General features: G+C 42.3%; 1 protein-coding gene across 13 annotated transcripts in view; it reads left to right on the forward strand.

The window, feature by feature from the left end:
* The first annotated feature begins 14,303 nt into the window (after positions 1-14,303).
* The window catches only part of PARD3 (par-3 family cell polarity regulator), a 450,646-nt gene continuing 446,561 nt past the window's right edge, over positions 14,304-18,388 (forward strand). For 10 of the 13 annotated variants that reach the window (XM_069859353.1, XM_069859359.1, XM_069859356.1 and 7 more), the window contains exon 1: positions 14,314-14,515. In XM_069859353.1, the coding sequence (XP_069715454.1) occupies positions 14,396-14,515 (120 nt within the window). In that variant the 5' untranslated portion in view covers positions 14,314-14,395. Of the gene's footprint in view, positions 14,516-18,388 lie in introns of all 13 variants that reach the window. The other 3 variants (XM_069859367.1, XM_069859365.1, XM_069859364.1) reach the window with 2 other exon arrangements.

The following is an 18,388-nucleotide window of genomic DNA, read 5'->3' on the forward strand; positions in this document are numbered from 1 at the left end:
ATTAGGCAGCTCAGGGAACAAAGTGCTGGGCTCCAAAGAAACATTTGCCCCCAGGGAGGGCAGGACTGCCTGGAGTTAGTTACTCCTTGGTAGACAGTGTAATCCTCAGAGCAGCTATTCAACAACGAATATGGGCCTTAGCCCAGTAATATGGTGACAGTGAGGCAAATTTTCCTGTAGTGTGAAGGAACATCAGGCTCACAATGGATCCATTCCATTCCACTGGGACACTAAAGCTCATCTACAAATGTTGTATTACTGTTCAAGATCTTGTAAGCCAAGAGTGTTAGACCGAAGGCTTTGTCCTGGGCATACCTTTACTGAAAATTACTACTTACGTTTTCTGCTATTACTGATTAAATCATTAGCTCCAAAATGTCTTATATTACGCATAGGTAAAGCTTTGACTGACAATTCCAAATAGAGCCAAAGGCTGGGTGATGTTGTTTGACCAGTGGAAGATACAGAGCATAATAACAATTTATTCTCCTTCTGCACTTAAATAAAGCCGACAAAGTTCAATGAAATAAAAATATACTGGATTTCATGTATTTATTTTAGGATTTCACCATAATTTTTAAAATACTGTGGGGCAAGCCAAGAAATAAATAGGGTTTTAAGTAACTGGCAAGCATCTGGTTAGTTAGATAACACGATGTGGTTTTTTTCCTAAGCATTTCCAAAGTCCATAAAAACTAACAAATGTGTATTTATCTTCGAGGAAGTACAGCACAGGACTGTTGAGAGCTGAGCGTGTTTGTGCAGTGCTCTCTAGTAACAAATTAATGGCTTCCCTGGTTTAATGCATAAGAGAAGTTGTTAATTTGCATAGTTGCAATACCAAAGATATATTGAATAACTTTGTATACATGGAGGTGCTGACTCCACAGCAGAATAGGCAGACACCAGCAAAATGATGCTGTTGGTCCTTCTGCCTATACAGTACCTGTTCTGGGAGGAGAAAACTTTGCCTAGTCATTAGCACAGTAAAACCAGCGTACTAATGATTATTAAATCAAAACTCCTCAGTCAAACCTGCAATGGTATTTTACATTGAGTTACACAGGTATAAAGCACCACACAAGTGATACCTAGAACAATGTCTTCCATGTCTGGTAAGTCTGGCACCTTTCACTATCACTAAAATTACCTCCAGCCTCCCATGTGCTAAGACTGTGCTTTACAATTAGCTTCACCAGTGCCAGTGAGGAAAAGTGTCCTGATGATGCTGACAACTGCAGACAAATTTATCCTTCAGTAGTTAGGAGAGAAGGGGCAAATCCTGCCTGCTTATTCCTGTGCAGCCTCAGGGAAAGCCCTCTCTCAGCCCATGTGTTTGGATATTCAGTTTTGTGTCCCTTCTGTGGGCACCATGATTAAAGGAGAGCTGTACCTTTTCTTTAGTGGCTGAAGAAATCTGAGACCAAGGGGGACCGTAGCTTTCTGCGGCAATGGCTATTTCTCAGCTCTGGTGATTAGTTGCAAGAAACATTCTGGAGGAGAAAACTGCCAGAGGAGAAAAAGGCTGTGCTAAAGAAGATGAACAGAGAGAGAAATCATGATGGAAAGACAGAGAGGCAAAGACAGCAAAAAGAAGCTCCTTCAGGGGCTTAATGTACACAACTCTCACATCTCTTGGCTGGGCATGCGTTTATCTTTGCATTAGAGATGAAAAGATTTTTTTAGCAAGCAGCTGTGAATTATTGAAGATATTAAGAATCAGTCTATGCAAAGAGGAAGCACAAAAATAGAAGGAGAAAGGAATACCAATATTACATAAGCAATTCAGAAAATCTGAAAAAAAGCCAAAGGGAATGGATGAAATTAAGATCAGAACAAACAGAGAAACGTGCAACTAGAAAAGTCAGAAATGGCCATTGTATCCGAAAAGATTGAGACACTAAAAAAATCAAGGAAATATATTCATTGTGTAAGAATTAAGACTGCAATACAAAGCTGTCCCGTAAAGATGGGCAGTATATATGAAACATTTTTTTGATGATGTGCAGGAATCCAAAGTTGCAGTTTCCACAGCAGAAGAACAAGCTCAGATAATTGCTCTGTGCAAAAGAGTGCCTGGAAGTACAGAAGAAGGGCAAGATCCACATAGGGTGCCTGTATCTTGTCTGAAGAAAATCTTACCTAGGTGGATTAGTAGAAAAGTCTGAACTAAGATGGAGAGGATGAGATCAAACTGAAATGTCTCAGAAAAAATCACCCCCTACACACAGCTTTCTGCTGAGGCTGTTTATTTACTAGGCTGCCAAAATTATACTGGCCAAGCAGCAGGATTTGTGGCAGGCATATAATTCAAAGCAGATATTAGTAGGTTAAGTACCAACATAGATCACATAGAATCATTGAATTGTTTAGGTTGGAAAAGGCCCATAAGATCATTGAGTCCAACTGTAAACCTAAGACTGCCAAGTCCATCACTAAACCATGTCCCTAAGCACCACATCTACACGTCTTTTAAATACCTCCAGGAATGGTGACTCAACCACTTCTCTGAGCAGCCTGTTTCAATACTTGATAACCCTTTTGGTGAAGTAATTTTTCCTAATATCTAGTCTAAACCTCCCCTGGCACAGCTTGAGGTTTGTACATAATGCAACTCATACATAATGTATGAGCAGTCACATTGTGTATCTTATGATTTTGCCTGTGCACATATATAGTCATTCAAATTAACCAGTTTGCTATGAAATTCTAAAATTATACGACTGAGCTAAGCAAATTCATTTCACTTAAATAAATCAAGTTATGGGTACCTATATCATAAATTTTATGATGATTATGAAATTGCTTAAATTCTTTGCTTACAATTATTCACCCAGCAAAAAAATAGAACAAGCCTCAGAGAATAAGCAAAGGCAGAGATAAAGAATACACTAACAAAATATGCTAACAGTTCCTACTGTGTCTAAACCAGGCTGAGATTTACAGATTGCAGGTGTTGAGAATTTAGTGTTTCAGAAAATTTGGAAAGATAGATTTGGAGAGATGGCTATTAAGTATTTTTAACACCTTCTGTTTAGCCTGAACCATGTAGCTGAAAGTTGTGCTTAAAGTTCCAGTCTGAACAGAGTCTGCATAACGACTCCCCGTACCGCTGAAATGAGCCGGGCTAAATATCAAAGCTATTAATCTCGGAAGACAAAACAGACAGCCCTCACAGATAGGAGGGTGACTCACAAAGCAGGTAGCCCAAAGCTGTAACCTAGAACCGCTCTCTGTCCTGCCATGGACAAGAAGAACTCAGCAATGTGAAAAGCTGTTCTGGAACTACTATGTTTTTTTGGCCAGTACTTTGAGGTATGTTGGCCATTTCATGTTGCCTTTCGACACCATGATCTAAACTGAAGTGATTCAAAGTGTGTCATCTGGCTATTTGCGACATGAGATCAGCAACCTCCAGAAACAAGGTGGAGAAAACACTCAAGCAGGGCTCTGAAACTATTTCTCTCCAGCTTTAATGTCCTGGTGTCCATCACAGTTACACTTTGCAACAGTAAGAGCTGGAAAACATGCACTCTGTCCACATCTCTGCTCCATAGTTTTAGACTTTAAAATCTATTTCAGGTGGAAAAATTAAAGAGAGAGCAGCACTTGGTGCACTCTCACTTCAAGCTGTGAACTGGAGTTGGTATTGGATTCTGTAAAAAAAAAACACCTGAAAACTTCATCAGTGTATTGATAAATCTTGCAAGGAAGAAAATGCATTTGCAAAACCTTGAGCAAAACCATGAATCACCTCTATCTACTATGTTTATCAGTTTAACGGGTCAGCAAGAAGTTGTTTTCCTTTACAGAAAATAGTCATTTGACCCTGGAAGATTTTAGTTATTGAACTCTTACAACAGCCTAACTGTAATTAAAGTCTTGGTTGACTTCCCTAGATTTCAGGTGAGGTTGTGCATTTGTAAATGCTGTGGTGTTAGAAAGGCAGCCAATTTTTCATCGCTTGAAAGTGGTTATAGCTTCTTTGGTTGTAACACATATGCATACCAATATTCCATGTTTTATTTCCATTGTCTTTCACTATCAAAAAATACCCTGTACTAGCGATTCACTGCACTTAAATTATGTTGCAAGTTGATGAGTTTAATTCTGAAGTAAGAAGTGACGGTCTTTTGTAGTTTGGTTGGTTTTTTTTCCAAAAGAGAAATAAACTGTAGAAAATATTATGGAGGCATATATAATACACATTTACCTTCATATGAAGGAATAGCTATTAAACCTGGGAAAAGCTGAAATCCTAGAACACATGTCATGATGGATGTAACTACAGTGTCAGTGGATTAGTGTGGAGCCACAGTGCAAACTTCTGTCAAATTAGAAGGCTCCTGAGTTCCCTGGCAGCAGGAAGATTGATAGAGCTAATCTTGTCTCTAATCTATCTGTTTTGGTTTAGGTGTGTTGAGTTAATCTGCTTTAAATTCTGCTCTCAGGTCTAAACACTCCTGCAGAAGGGAGCAGGACCTGTGCTCAGGTATGGTCTGAAGATGACCGCTCTGCAATTTTAATGTGTAAGAAACCCTGCTTTTAAAATATGCTGCCAAGCATTTTCTTGAGTCCTGGAATGTCAGTTGCTGAAGGGCCTGTGTAGGGGACGTCTTTTTGCTCAGTGAAACAAGATGAGACCTGAGTATAGACACTTTTGGCACTGAGCAGTGGTTCTAGAGCTGCTCTACTGCTGCTCTCCACAGAGATGCTCCTGTGGTGTGCTGTAGTCCATGTATTAGCGTAATCAACAACAAACTGAAAAAACAAAAGATGATTTTATCAAGTGACTTGTTGCCACTGATTTCAGGTCTTCTTGCCTATTGCACCTTGATGGACTTGATGTCTTACCTGTGCCAAGACTAGTTTGTTGTTTTTGTGTTGGAGAAGAAAACTTGGTTTCAATTACAGATTTTAGATCTTTGAAGAACAACTTAAGCTGTTTGGCTTCTTCTGTGAAGAATGAAAACATCCTTATGCTGAAAAACACTGCTCTGAGTTTTGGAAAACTTACCCATTTACTGTCATCATCTTTTCTATCTTGAATAAAATCGATTACTGGCAGTATATGACAATGTGTCACGTATTTTAGTTCTTAGGGATTCTCCTATTTAATTTGAGTCTTTTTTTGTACTGATTTCAGCAGCCACAAATAATTTTAAGGAAGACAAGAGTTAGGGAAGGCAATAAAAGGATGTGAGATGAAAGGAGAAGTGGGATTGGGTAGGAAAAGAGAATAAAGTAGAGAAACAGGAGAAGAAAGAAGATTTTGAGATTCATAAATGAACATGCAAGAAAGCAAAGAGTGAAACAGATCATGTGTCACTTGTCTCTGATTCTGATTTGTCTTACTGTATCTTCACTAAGTAAGCAAAGAATTGTATTAAAAGCATTATCCAAATGTCAGCTATCTGCTTTTGCCCCCTTCCTCTTTAATGGGAGCTACAGATGCTCAGAGGTACTCGAGTCTGGTCATAGTGTGTATCTGGAATTTATTGGAAGTCGTCAAAGTAAATTTGGAGCAGCAGTGAAGGTAACTGTGTGTATCCTGGTCATGCTTCCTACAATATTACGAGGGTCTGTGTAATTTATTCCCTGCCAGTCCTTTGTGCTTCGAAACTTGACTACTGGCATGTGCAATAGAAAAGGTGTTCTGTAGGTTCTACGGGACTTTGCTCAGGAGCAAATATTTATGCATGAGTGATAGATAGCGTGTGTTTTCAGCATGAGCAGCAGGAGTGCATTTAACTCCATGTGTAACAGGGATGAATATGTTCCAAGTGCATGTCTGTATTTATATCTCTCTAAATTCCTGGCCAAACTGCAAACTCTCTGCTGCAATATTATCCCATGGAGTCCTCCCTGTTGCAATCAACATAGGGAGAAGCTGAGCAAAGGATATATTTCCCTTCATGCTTTATCAATACTTTTCTGCAATCAGGAACATAACTTATTATTGAAAGTTGTGACACTATCCCATTCCCTTTCAGCCCAACAAGGAGGAGAACAGGGCAAGAAATTAAACAGGGATCCCTGAAGAGGAACACCAGCTGAGAAATATATCCTTAATATGTTTATAAACCACATGAATCATTTGTATGGTAGAATATATGTTCTATCATGTTTTAATAGGCCTTTTGACTAACATATCCTGTGGGTGTTCCTCTTCATGTCACAGGAAGATATTTTTTCAAGAACGCTCATCAATAGATAAAACCTGATTGTGGCAAATAATCTGGCATAGCTTCTCTTCAGCAAATCAGTTCCTCTGACAGTATCTGAATCAATTCCAGCTCTGGCAAGTACTTGACAAACAGAGCCCAATACTGTAGCTCTGTGATGATATTGTTTATTCATTATTTGAGAAGGGTAGATAAGGCCCTAGGGTCTGATCCAAAGCTCATGGAAGTCAGTGAAAAGACTCCACAAGCCTTTTTAATTGCTGGAATCCTGTATTTTGTGTTTCCATGTTTGGAAATCTGTGCCAGGAACTTCATCAATAACTGAAAGACTGGAAGAAAAGCAAAGAGCAAACTTCGGGACAGGCAGAAAAAAGGAAAGGAGAAGGAAAACATCCAATAAATTTTTAGCAGAGATAAAATGTCTCCAAGTAGATTTTGTAGATGAATACTGTAAAGATAAGTAACCTCTGATATTTTTAGGAAAGCACCAAGTTCCTAAAAGCCTTAAGACAAAATTAAAATGAACATCCTAGGGTCTTAAAATAATTAATTTCACAAGCACTCTGTAGTTCGGTTGTCTGTAAATTAATCACATACGCTTTGACTTCTTGTGGTGGTCATAAATCCCTCAAGTTCTACTATTTTTAACAGCTTTATTTTTACAGTTTCTAATGATAATTGCCAGTAATTGAAAAGTTGCTAAAAACTTAATTTTACCGATGACTGAAGATCTGAAGCTGCCCTTTGAAATTGGTCAGGGATAAAATTCCAAATCTGTAAAAGTGCTTTTTCTTTGTCCTAGAAATTCTGCTGGGATTTTCTGTTTTGGTTGCTGACATTCATTGTTCCCCTTCTTCAGGAAGAATGGTAGGAAGATATGCCAGGGGAGTTGTAGGTTGGGTATTAGGAAAAGAATCTTCACTGGAACAGGCTCCCCAGGAAAGCGGCAGTGATGCCAACCCTGACAACACCCAAGAAGCATTTGAACAATGCCTGCGGATGCATGGTGTGAATGTTGTGGTTGTCCTATGCAGGGACAGGAGTTGGACTCAATAATCCTTGTGGGTCTCTTCCAACTAAGTACATTCTATGATTTTTCTTTTTCCTTTTCTCTAGAAGGCCTACGGAAACCATAACTGATAGTGGACTTTGGGCAAAACTGGGATCACATATCCAAAGCAAATACATCGGTCACACTAGAGTCTGCAGAACAGCTTCAGTGGAAGGGCACGAGAGAAGGTAGCAGATCATTCTCCTCCCAGTGCAATCAGTCTCTGTGGTGGCTCTCGGCCACTGTGGGCATAGAGCTGCAGACCCTTCATTGCCCTAGGTGCAAATAAACCAGCTCCAACATCTGACTTATATGCATGTTTGCAATATGGGGACATTCACAACTTTACCTCTGCTGTTAAGGGCATATAGATCTATTTAACCCATAGCATAAATACACTATGTGGTACAAGAGCTGGGGCTGGGTAAAACTGATTGTGTGAATGTTTTCCTTATGACAATTCATAGCCCTGGGTATAGGTCTGTAGCACCCTCAGAAGACTCAAACACTGTTTGGGTATCTCGCAGCAGTGCCCCCTTCTGTGCTCCAGACACCCCCATTATCTTCATTCCTTCTGTATCGGTCATGTTTTTTGCATTAGGCCTCTAATGATTTTGCTTCCTGTTCTGTAGATTATCTTCAAGTCCCCATACCAAGAAGTGACTCGCTATTCTGGCTCAGGTCTTCTCAGTTCTCAGCATAATGAAGCCATTACTTGATGTATCTTAGGGAAAGCACTCCCCAATTAAACAGTTTGGTGATGGTGGAAAACCACCAGAGTACTATTAAGAAAACTATTAAAACCCCTTGAACATAGTTTTTATCAAAATAGCACAAGACCAGTACAGACACAGACAAAAAAAGTAGTAAATTCATCTATACTCATTCTTTAATCCCAAGTGCCTTTTCGTTACCTGGAGTTGCTTGAGGCACAGGTTGGAGGCCCTGGAAAGGTCAATGGTATTGTGGCTTTTCCTCAAAATCGTGCATTCTTCTTTGCTGCAATTTCTTCCTTCTGTTATACCAAAAAGGAAGCTCTTGTCTTCCCAAATTTTGTGCGTCTGCATCTCTTAATTCTGACACTAACACCTGTGTGATTCTATAATTACTTTTTAATGATTTGAGGACTTGCCATTCCCCAAATCCCAGGCTCTATGAGAAGTCATACAAAATAGTTTTTCATCCAGCCTCATTTTTTTTTCCAGGCCAGAGCTAGCCACAATTACTTAATAAGCTTTAATGATTGCCTCACTCATAAAACAAGATGCTAGGAACCACTGCCTTGCTTCTTTGTGGAAGTACTGTAAGTATGCAGGAAAATATCATGAAAATATAATCACAGAGAAGTTGACTCACTCCAGTAGTTAAAATACTGTACATAGAAGTGGAGCTCAAATAGCTCAAGGCACGTATGGTTTGATAAGATTAGAGTCTCAGAGTAAAATATAAATGATTTAGAACTTTAGAACTCAGATTTTTGAAGGTATAAAGAACAAGGTAAGGCTTTTGCATAACAATCGAGCAGGAGGAGAGTTACAGCAGGTTGGTATCTTAAATCATCAAAGCCTAGTAGTGTTTGGTATATTCTTTAAGTAACTTTCGCAAATGGGACTTTGGTATTTTCTTTTTTTTTTTTTTTTTGCCTGCTTCATATAACTTAGCTACCCAATCTTGTTTTAACTTTGGCTTCTATATAATTTTGATAACTTTTTTTAGACTTTACTTTTTTGAGGAATAATGCTGTTCAGTTTGACATTGGGCTTTCCACAGTTCTGAATTTACTTCACTTGTCTTAAGGACACATTTGTATTTAAAACGGCATGAACTTCAAACATACTGTACACTGAATCTTGTCAGACCAGGGAATATCTGCATGCCGTGAACATCCTGAATACACACAGAATTGTTCCAAAACAATTTTTGCATCTAGAGTATATAAGTAGGATCAACTGTGGAATAAATCTGGAAATCAGCAGTGGACGTCTGCCTGAGTAGTTTTAACATTCAGATAAAACAGACTTTTGGTAATCTGCCTTAGGTTGCAAGATTTTCACTCCTTGCATGTTTAAAGTGTCAACTAGGATTTCAACTTGGTGGCGGTTTTGAACAGAACTTGAATATTAATCATTAGGAACTGCAGGTGCTGACTCTCTCCGTCGATGCTCCATCTCCTGCTTCTTCCTGCCAGACAGATAATTGCCTCTTCATGGAAATCTTCCAAGAATGTACTGGTTAATAAATAAATTGTCAGGTTCTACAGGATATTAGCCCAGAAAATCTCAGCATTCAGAGCTATATTTATGCCACCCATATTGCAACATGGTGTCCTCTCATTAAGTACGTGGGAAGTAGTTGCAATTTTTGTAAACTAGCAACTCTTGCCAATTTTTCTCCTGATTAGTATAATCCTTTTCTCATAATCTCTTATAATAATGTTTTAGACTTCATTTGTCTTACATAATTAGATATTGGACAATCTCATAGCCTCTTTACTTTTGTTCGTTAAAGCTCATTCCTCATTCTAAGACATCAACAAACATGATACTTGGTAAATTGTACATAAAATATTTTCAGAATGATGTATGTACAACTTGTGCGCGTGTATCTAGTGGAAAAGAAATTAAACTCTCTAAGGTCCTCATTCCTGTTAGTATTATCACTATTCATGCATGAGTTTTTAAGTTATGTCCTTAAATCAGATCCCGGGATAAACTTGGGGTTTTTTTTGTACTTCACTATTGAAGTTCTGTGTTTTACACATTTAATAGAAAGACTGTCAATATTTCTTCCTAAACCGTTTTATGTTTTTTTGTTTTGGTTTGGGTTTTTTTCCCCCAGGAAACTGTTAAAACAGCTGGGAAAACTGCCAAGAAACTTGCTCAAGACAGAAAGGGCAGGAATTAAATCACAGCAAAACATGAAAAACCTGTAGCAGTGTCTAAACAGTGAAATAATTACTGTCGACCAGCAACTGTATCTAATAATAAGTTTTATAGCACTGTGGTAAAGATCCTGATATGCAACATTATGTTTCAGCAGAGAAATGCAAACGACAACTGAAGTATAATGCTAAGCATTACAAAGACTATGCCACTGTAAAATTGCTTGTTAAAGGCAGTCTTGGAAGACCCTTTATTGACTTCACATTTTAACAGCTGCTTCTGCAAGTTTCTCAGATGATGTCTATTAAACCAAGGATTTATACCCCTTTCATCTTCCCAGTATGTTCCCAGCTACTCTTATGATCACCTAGAAAGCACAGAAACAGCAGGTTAATGGAAATTCTCAACATTTTCCAACAATAAAGTTGATGAGTTATGGCCATAAAAACATGTAGTGTGCTCAGTTGTCTCAGTTATGAGCTGTAAGCTGTTTACTCCAGTTTTATTTTATTTCTACCTTTCCGAACTCTCGTACGTGGCTATCAATGGCTACAGGTTATTCAGAAGGGACAGACCGGGTAGGAGGGGTGGAGGCGATGCCCTCTATCTCAGGAAAGGAATAAAATGTGAAGAGCTGTCATTGAAGAGTAGCCACAAATAGGTTGAAAGCTTGTGGGTCAAAATTAAAGACAGAGAAACCAATGGGAACCTGGTGGTTGGTGTATACTACAGGCCACCGGATCAAGGAGAGCCAAGCGATGAAGTCCTCTTCCTCCAGCTACAGGAGGCTTTACACTCGAAAGCTCTCATCTTACTCAGAGATTTCAACCACCCCAGCATATGCTGGAAAAGTAGCACGACAAGCTGTGGGCAATCCAGGAAACTTCTGGAGTGCGTTGAAAATATTTTCTTAGTCCAGCTGATAGAGACCCACTCCTGAGGGGATGCAATACTGGACCTTGTGGTCACTAATACAAGCAAATTCATCAGTGACATTAGGATCAGAGGCAGCCTGGGCTGCAGTGATAATGCACTGGTGGGGTTCAAGGTCCAGAGGGATATGGGATGGGAAAGCAGACTTCCAGCTCTTCAAGGAGTTACTCAGTAGAACCCCCTGGGACGTGGTCTTCAGGAACAAGGGAGTGGAACAGAGCTGGGAAATACTTAAGGATGCTTTCCATAAAGCGCGAGAGCGCTCGGTCCCTGTACATAGAAAATCAGGCAGGAAAGGGAGGAGACCGGTGTGGCTGAGTTAAGACCTGCTGATCAAACTCAAGAAGAAGAGGGGACTGCGCAGGCAGTGCAAGCAGGGACAGGGAACCTGGGAAGTGTATAGGGACACTGCCTGGTTGTGTAGGAATGAGGTCAGGAAGGCCAAGGCACAGCTGGAGCTGAACTTGGTGAGGAAAGTAAAGACTAACAAGTAGGGCTTCTACAGGTACGTCAATCAGAAGAGGAAGGTTAAAGAGAATGTACCTCCACTGATGGTTGAAAATGGTGACCTCGTATCAACAGATGAGGAGAAGTACTTAACTTTTGGCTCAAAGTCCAGATGGAGATCTGTGACAAGTGGTGTCCCTCAGGGGTCTGTAACTGGGACCAGTGCCATTTAATACCCTCATCAATGATACTGACAGCGAGATTGAGTCACCCTCAGCAAGTCTGCAGATGACACCAAATTGAGTGGTGCAGTTGCCGCACTGGAAGGATGGGATGTCATCCAGAGGAACAGGCTGGAGTTGTGGGCCTGTGAAAACCTCAAGAAGTTCACCAATGTCAAGTGCAAGGTCCTACACCTGGGTCAGGGCAATCCCTGATTTCAATACAGGATGGGGGGGTGATGTGATTGAGAGCTGTCCTGCAGAGAAGGACTTGGGGGTGCTAATTGATAAGAAGCTTGACGTGAGCCGGCGATGTATGCTTGCAACCCCAAAGGCCAACCGTATTCTGGGCTGCATCAAAAGAAGCGTGGCCAGCAGGATGAGGGAGGTGATTCTGCTCCTCTATTCCTCTCTTGTGAGACCCCACCTGGAGTATTATGTCCAGTTCTGGAATCCTCAACATAAGAAGGATATGGAACCGTTGGAACAGGTCCAGAGGAGGGCTACAAAGACGATCAGAGGGCTGGAGCACCTCCCATAAAAGGATCGGCTGAGAGAGTTCGGCTTCTTCAGCCTGGAGAAGAAAAGGCTATGAGGAGGTCTTATACAAGAGCTACAAGAAAGCTGGGGAGGGATTTTTTGCAAGGGCTTGTAGTGATAGGACTTGGGGCAATGGATATAAACAGGAGAGAGGCAAATTTAGACTAGACATAAGGAAGATTTTCTTCATCGTGAGACTGGTGAGGCACTGGAATGGGTTGCCCAGGGAAGTTGTGGATGCTCTGTCCCACAAGGTGTTCAAGGCCAGGTTGGATTGGCATTGGGCAGCCTGATCTAGTGGGAAGTGTCCCTGTCCATGGCAGGTGGGTTAGAACTAGATGATCTTTAAGGTCCCTTCCAACTCAAACTATTCTATGATTCTATGCTGCCTTTGTATTCTGCACAAGTGAGTACTGGGGATATGATAAAATATTATATCATGGAGGTGTGCTTGTTTCCTGCTTTAAGACTGTGGTACTGTTCCTCATATAAAAATTCAGATCCTTGTCTATATTATTAGTTCAGATAACTCAGGCAGGTAGCAGTAATAAGATTAACTTCTAAGCTTAGAATTGTCTGTAGGTCAATGGGTGGACCTTTTCATCTCTTATCTTGTGAGTTCCCAAAGCTTTCCAAAACTGCAATTAGTGGAAAAAAATTCTGTGGATTTCCATGAAATTGGATGAGATATTCATGGGGCCAAACTAATATAATCTGACTCTTGTTTTCTGCACTGGAAACTGCTAACTAGAATGCACAGGGTTAGGAATGCCATTGTCACCTTGCCTTTGACTTGTCTACACAATAATTTCACCTTTGATGTTTTAAGAATATCTTTAACTTTGCTCCTTGACTGTGTACCTTCTAAACTGCAGATAGCTTTTCTGTTTGTACCATGTTTGAAGTTCTTAAAGTTACTAATGCCATCTCTATGGGAACAAGAATGGACTGCCAGCTGAGAGAGGCAGGGAGCACCAGAGGAGATGGGCTGAGCTGCCCTGGGTAGCAATACAAGGATGTTAATGTTGTGTGCTACCAAGCTTAGCAGAACTTCATGTCTCCAGAACTGTGTATAAGCTCAGGGGAAAACAAAAAAGGTAAAAAACCTCCTCCTTCCAGCCTTCCTTTCCTCCGAACTGTGCCTTCAGTCTGCAGTTGATTTGAATTGTTTCACCGTTTCCATCCAAAAGGAGTCTGCCCCTGTACTCGGCACTGGTGAGACCACACCTCGAATCCTGTGTTCAGTTCTGGGCCCCTCACCACAAGAAGGACGTTGAGGCTCTGGAGCGAGTCCAGAGAAGAGCAACAAAGCTGGTGAGGGGGCTGGAGAGCAGGTCTTACGAGGAGCGGCTGAGAGAGCTGGGGTTGTTTAGCCTGGAGGAGGCTGAGGGGAGACCTTATTGCTCTTTACAACTACCTGAAAGGAGGTTGTAGAGAGGAGGGTGCTGGCCTCTTCTCCCAAGGGACAGGGGACAAGAGGGAATGGCCTCAAGCTCCGCCAGGGGAGGTTCAGACTAGATATCAGGAAAAGTTTTTCACAGAAGGGGTCATTGGGCACTGGCACAGGCTGCCCAAGGAGGAAGTGGTTGAGTCCCCATCCCTGGAGGTGTTTAAAAGACGGGTAGACGAGGTGCTCGGGGACACGGTTTAGTGATTGATCGGAATGGTTGGCCTCGACGATCCTGTGGGTCTTTTCCAACCTGGCGATTCTCCGATTCTACGTGGTCAGGCCACAGCGAACAACCGGCGAGCTGTGTCGCTCCACTGTCCGCGCCGCAAGCCCTGAAAAGAGGCGGGCGATCCCTTCGAGCCCGTTCGGGGCTGGCTGGGAGCAGGACCCGGCTCGGCAGCCCTCGGCCCTCCCGCTGCCTCCCCCCGCCCCTCCCCGCGGCCGCGGGCGGACGGAGGCGCCGCTCCCCCCGGTTCCCGGCCCCGCCCCGCCCCGCGGCCGCCAGCAGCGCCGCCGCCTCCGCCGGGGCCGGGCAGGTGGCCGCGGGCATGTGAGCGGCGAGCGGCCCGGGAAGGCAGCGCCGGCCCCTGTCCCGCCGCGGCGGAGGGCGGAGAGGAGGAGGAAGAGGAGGAGGAGGAGGAGGGACCAGAGGGACGCGGGGCCCCCTCGCTCCGCGGCCGGGCAGGATGAAAGTCACGGTGTGCTTCGGGAGGACGCGGGTGGTCGTGCCCTGCGGGGACGGGAACATGAAAGTTTTCAGCCTGATCCAGCAGGCGGTGACCCGGTACAAGAAGGCGATCGCCAAGGTGAGGGGCCGCCGCCAACATGGCGCGGAGGGAGCGGGGGGGCCGCGGCCCTTTGTTCGGCGCGGGGAGCGGCCCCGCTCAGCGCCTCCCTGGGCTTCGCCGCTTTCCTCTTCTCTGGTTATTTATTTATTTATTTCTCCCTCGTTGCTCCGAACAACTTCGTAGTCGGCCGGTTTGTCGGGACGGGAGCTCGCGTAGCGCCTTCCCCTCGGCTCCGCGTCCCCCCAGCCCCCCCCCCCCCCCTTCTTCCTCCTGACGCGCTTTGGGTTTCCGAGCCTGGAAGTTTTGCCTTGGCGAGCGCTGCCTCCTGGGCTCTCTGGAACCCGCGAACGGTGGATTGAGTCAAGTCCCGGAAAATTTTTCGTGTCCGTGTTCTCGGGGAGAAATATGGTTGCTGGAAGGAGAAAAGTAACCGGCGTTCCCATCGCCTCTCCGCTTGATGCCCGAAGAACGTGGTTTTGGAGAGGACGAGCGCGTTCTCTCTGTATTTTTATCATTCTTGTCACAACAGCGTTTCTGCCTGTAAAAAAAGAGTAGAACGATTCGCTAGGATATGGCAGTGGCTTCGTACCAGCTGTTACTTATATACGGTACATGGCAATCTACCTGGGGGTAGGAGACAGTGGCTGAAAACGCTTTTCTGGTTAAGGTAAACCAGTAGACAGTAAAGCGTTTCCCTTGAGGGAGCATCGAATGCCCCATTGGGCCATTCGGATGAGAAATGTTTGCAGAGTTTGTTCATCGGTGTTACAACATTAATAAAATTAGTTATTTTGATGCATTGTGTTCTGTAACTGTGGCACATATAACTCATGTGGCACTGGACTGAGTCCTGGTCTCTGACTGTTAAATTGTTTTAAGGGATGGTAATTACCTTCTGCAGCATAATGTTGAGGCTGCAAGCGATTGCAGCAGTGGGCACAGGGGAAACATACCTGAATCACTGGGAAAGGTTATGTGATTGGAAGTGGTGTGGGTTTGTTCAGGAAAGAAGTGGCCCACCTGTGGAAACATGGAAAAAAAATCTTGCTCTTCTTTGAGTATGCCAATGTATTTACTAAAGAGATAGTTTGTGGAGGTGCAGCCAGACTTTGGTTTCTGGTTGCCCGGATCCTGGTTTTGAAATGACACAATGTGCTTATTTATTAGTATTTTTTTGGTGGTGATGCTGTGTGCAGCTGGTATGGACTTGAGGTAACTGTAATTAGTGAAATTGTTTCTATTACATGGAAATACTGTGGTTGAAAACATGGTAGCAGAGTCCATGGGCTTCCTCCGAGTGTTCTGTGCAGTCACTGCTGTCCAACTGAAGATTTTCTGTGGTGATGTTTAGGTAGGAAGGAGGTGGATCCTTAGTGTCTGGTAAGTAAATGAATAGTGCTGTTTGCTGTGTTCTGCGTGGAGTAACATAGTAATTTTATGGTTTCAATGGCAGAATTTCATAGATCACTGTCTTTTTATAGCATTAAAGTCATTTCTTTCTTTGCTACTGTAGCAAACAAGCAAATATTCAACTCCGAAAGAGACAAGACAGGACAAAGTAATTCTTAGACTAGGAGGATCAAAGTATGTGTGCACATATGAAGGTACGATCTGGCAGCTGGTATCAAGCTGATACTGAAACCTACTTCACCACTGTCCTGTTATGAAAGGAAAATGTATCTGTTGGGAGATTATTCAAAATATTTGAATTAAGGTTATGGTTTTCGTACGTGCAGGAAAACCAGCATTTCTCATCCCGCAAAAATGTGTCTGCTGCCATGCAGCAGCTCCTTCAGGAGAACTGCTTGAAGCCTCCTAGAACTGAGTTGTCAGCCCTTCTCCGATTACCTCCTGCTTCGTCATGGTTTCTAGGTTGTGATTAGCAATAAGTGAGCATGGTGAGCACTCGTGACCTACCTGTGCAGTTGTGGTGCGGCAGCCTGGCATCATGCTTGTGGAGTGCCAGGAGCGAATAACTTCAAAATTAGACCTCAGCGTGAATTTTTCTGGCTTGATGTTATTTAGATTAAATAGACATGATGAGAACGAAAAAAAAAATACTCACAGAAAATAATCCAGGTAATAGTAAGGTTCCTTCTCTCTGCAAAATTTTAAGACTTACAAAGCGTATGGGTAAGCCATCTAGTTCAGGCAGTTAGTTCTGGATCCATTTGTCTTTGATTATCATAGAATCATAGAATAACCAGGTTGGAAGAGACCCACCGAATCATCGAGTCCAACCATTCCTATATATTAGGATTCATAAATCTCAGATTCATTATGGATTAACACTGCTGTCAGTAGAATAAGTTATTAATATGACAAGCTTTGGTTGAAGTTTGGTTTGTGTAGCATGTATAGGAAATCTTTCTTTTCCTTTGCTTTTGTTGTAAAAGAAGCTTGGGGTCTGAAGTGTGATCCATTTTTCTGCAAGTTGTGTTTGTGGTGAGTGAACAAGTGGATGTTAAGAGACTTTTGAGAAGCCTGCCTTGTCCAGAGCAATTGGAGTCAGCAAAAATTGATCATGCTTATTGAAACCTTATTTGTGTGATGACATGCTAGTGATGCTCTGTTTGTGTGGCTGGACTGATGCGGCCTCTGGCATGGTTGCTGAGTAATAAAAGAGTAGTTTGGGCAGGGGGCAACTGGCTTGAGAAATGGTAGGTGTGGTTTCCAAACCCTGCTTGTCAAGGTTTTTGCAGGTTTTGTGTTGCTCATGGCTTCCAAGCAGTCGATTTAATGATAAAAGTAACACTGGTGAGAAGGTAAGAAGGATTTTGAGGAGGGGAAGTCAGCCACACCTAAATGGTTTAATGTTAACAGTAGGAGATGGTGGGCAGCCCCCAAAAGGGAGAAGACAGACAGGCAGTTGCGATGAAACATGGTTATCAAATGATTGACTATAACTTAGTGTTAAAATGTGGAAAATTATTATAAAAATGATGTATCAAGTTTTTTTTTTATCAAAAAAAGAAATAATTGCTCATCCCATAGCTTTGGTTTGATCTAGTTGTAGTCAGAGACATTTCTGACTTTTTTTTTTTGGTGGCTTGCAGCTGTCACTGTAATTATTCTGTGCTTTGAGTTTTTGGATGTTGTAAGCATTTTGCCTTTTATCTTCTTTTTCTTGCGAATATAACTAAACATGCATAGGTGATGGGTAGAGATAATTTTTGTTTTTTATGTTTTAGCATTATCATGTTGTCTTTGTGTGATGTAAACAAGAATATGAAATAGGAATTGGTACGTTTACAGTAGTCGTTCAGCCTCATGTTCAGTCCCCACAGGAATCCTTCATCTCTTTATGTTAGTTCAGTCTGATGTCCTGTGTCGTAAGCCTGTAGTGATGTTTCTAGACCTTGTATGTAAGCCTGACTTTCTAGTTAAAAATGAGTAAATTAGCAGTTTTCCTGCTGAACCAAACAGATTCCAAGATGAATCTTAAAAAGAGGTCTTTCCCCTCCCCCTCACCAAATGCTGTGAGAGGTGGAAGTGTTGGAGGAGTGGGGGTGTTGTGATGTTGCATGGAACAATGCCTGGATTGTTAATTTAACAACTGTGATGTGTTAATATTTGTAAAAAGAAATTGTAATCTGCTCTGTGAGAGTGTTTAAAGGCAGTTGCTGATAAGAGACCAGAACTCAAGGCAAACTGACTGTGTAAGCAAATGTAACAGGTGTCAAATGACCGTATTCTCATTTAATTTGTGCATAGGAAGCTCAGGCCACCCAGAGCTTAAAGCTCCAACACTTTGGTAGGTCTGACGTTCATCAGTGGGGAAGTGTGAGAGGGGAAAACTGTAGTTTTAGCTGATGCATGAAGCTTTTTCTTCTGCTTTTGATTTTTTCCCTAGTGCCAACTAACTGGAATTTCTCAGATTATTTGTCTAAA

The sequence above is a fragment of the Phaenicophaeus curvirostris genome, chromosome 6, assembly GCF_032191515.1.
Source record: "Phaenicophaeus curvirostris isolate KB17595 chromosome 6, BPBGC_Pcur_1.0, whole genome shotgun sequence".
NCBI lineage: Eukaryota > Metazoa > Chordata > Aves > Cuculiformes > Cuculidae > Phaenicophaeus > Phaenicophaeus curvirostris.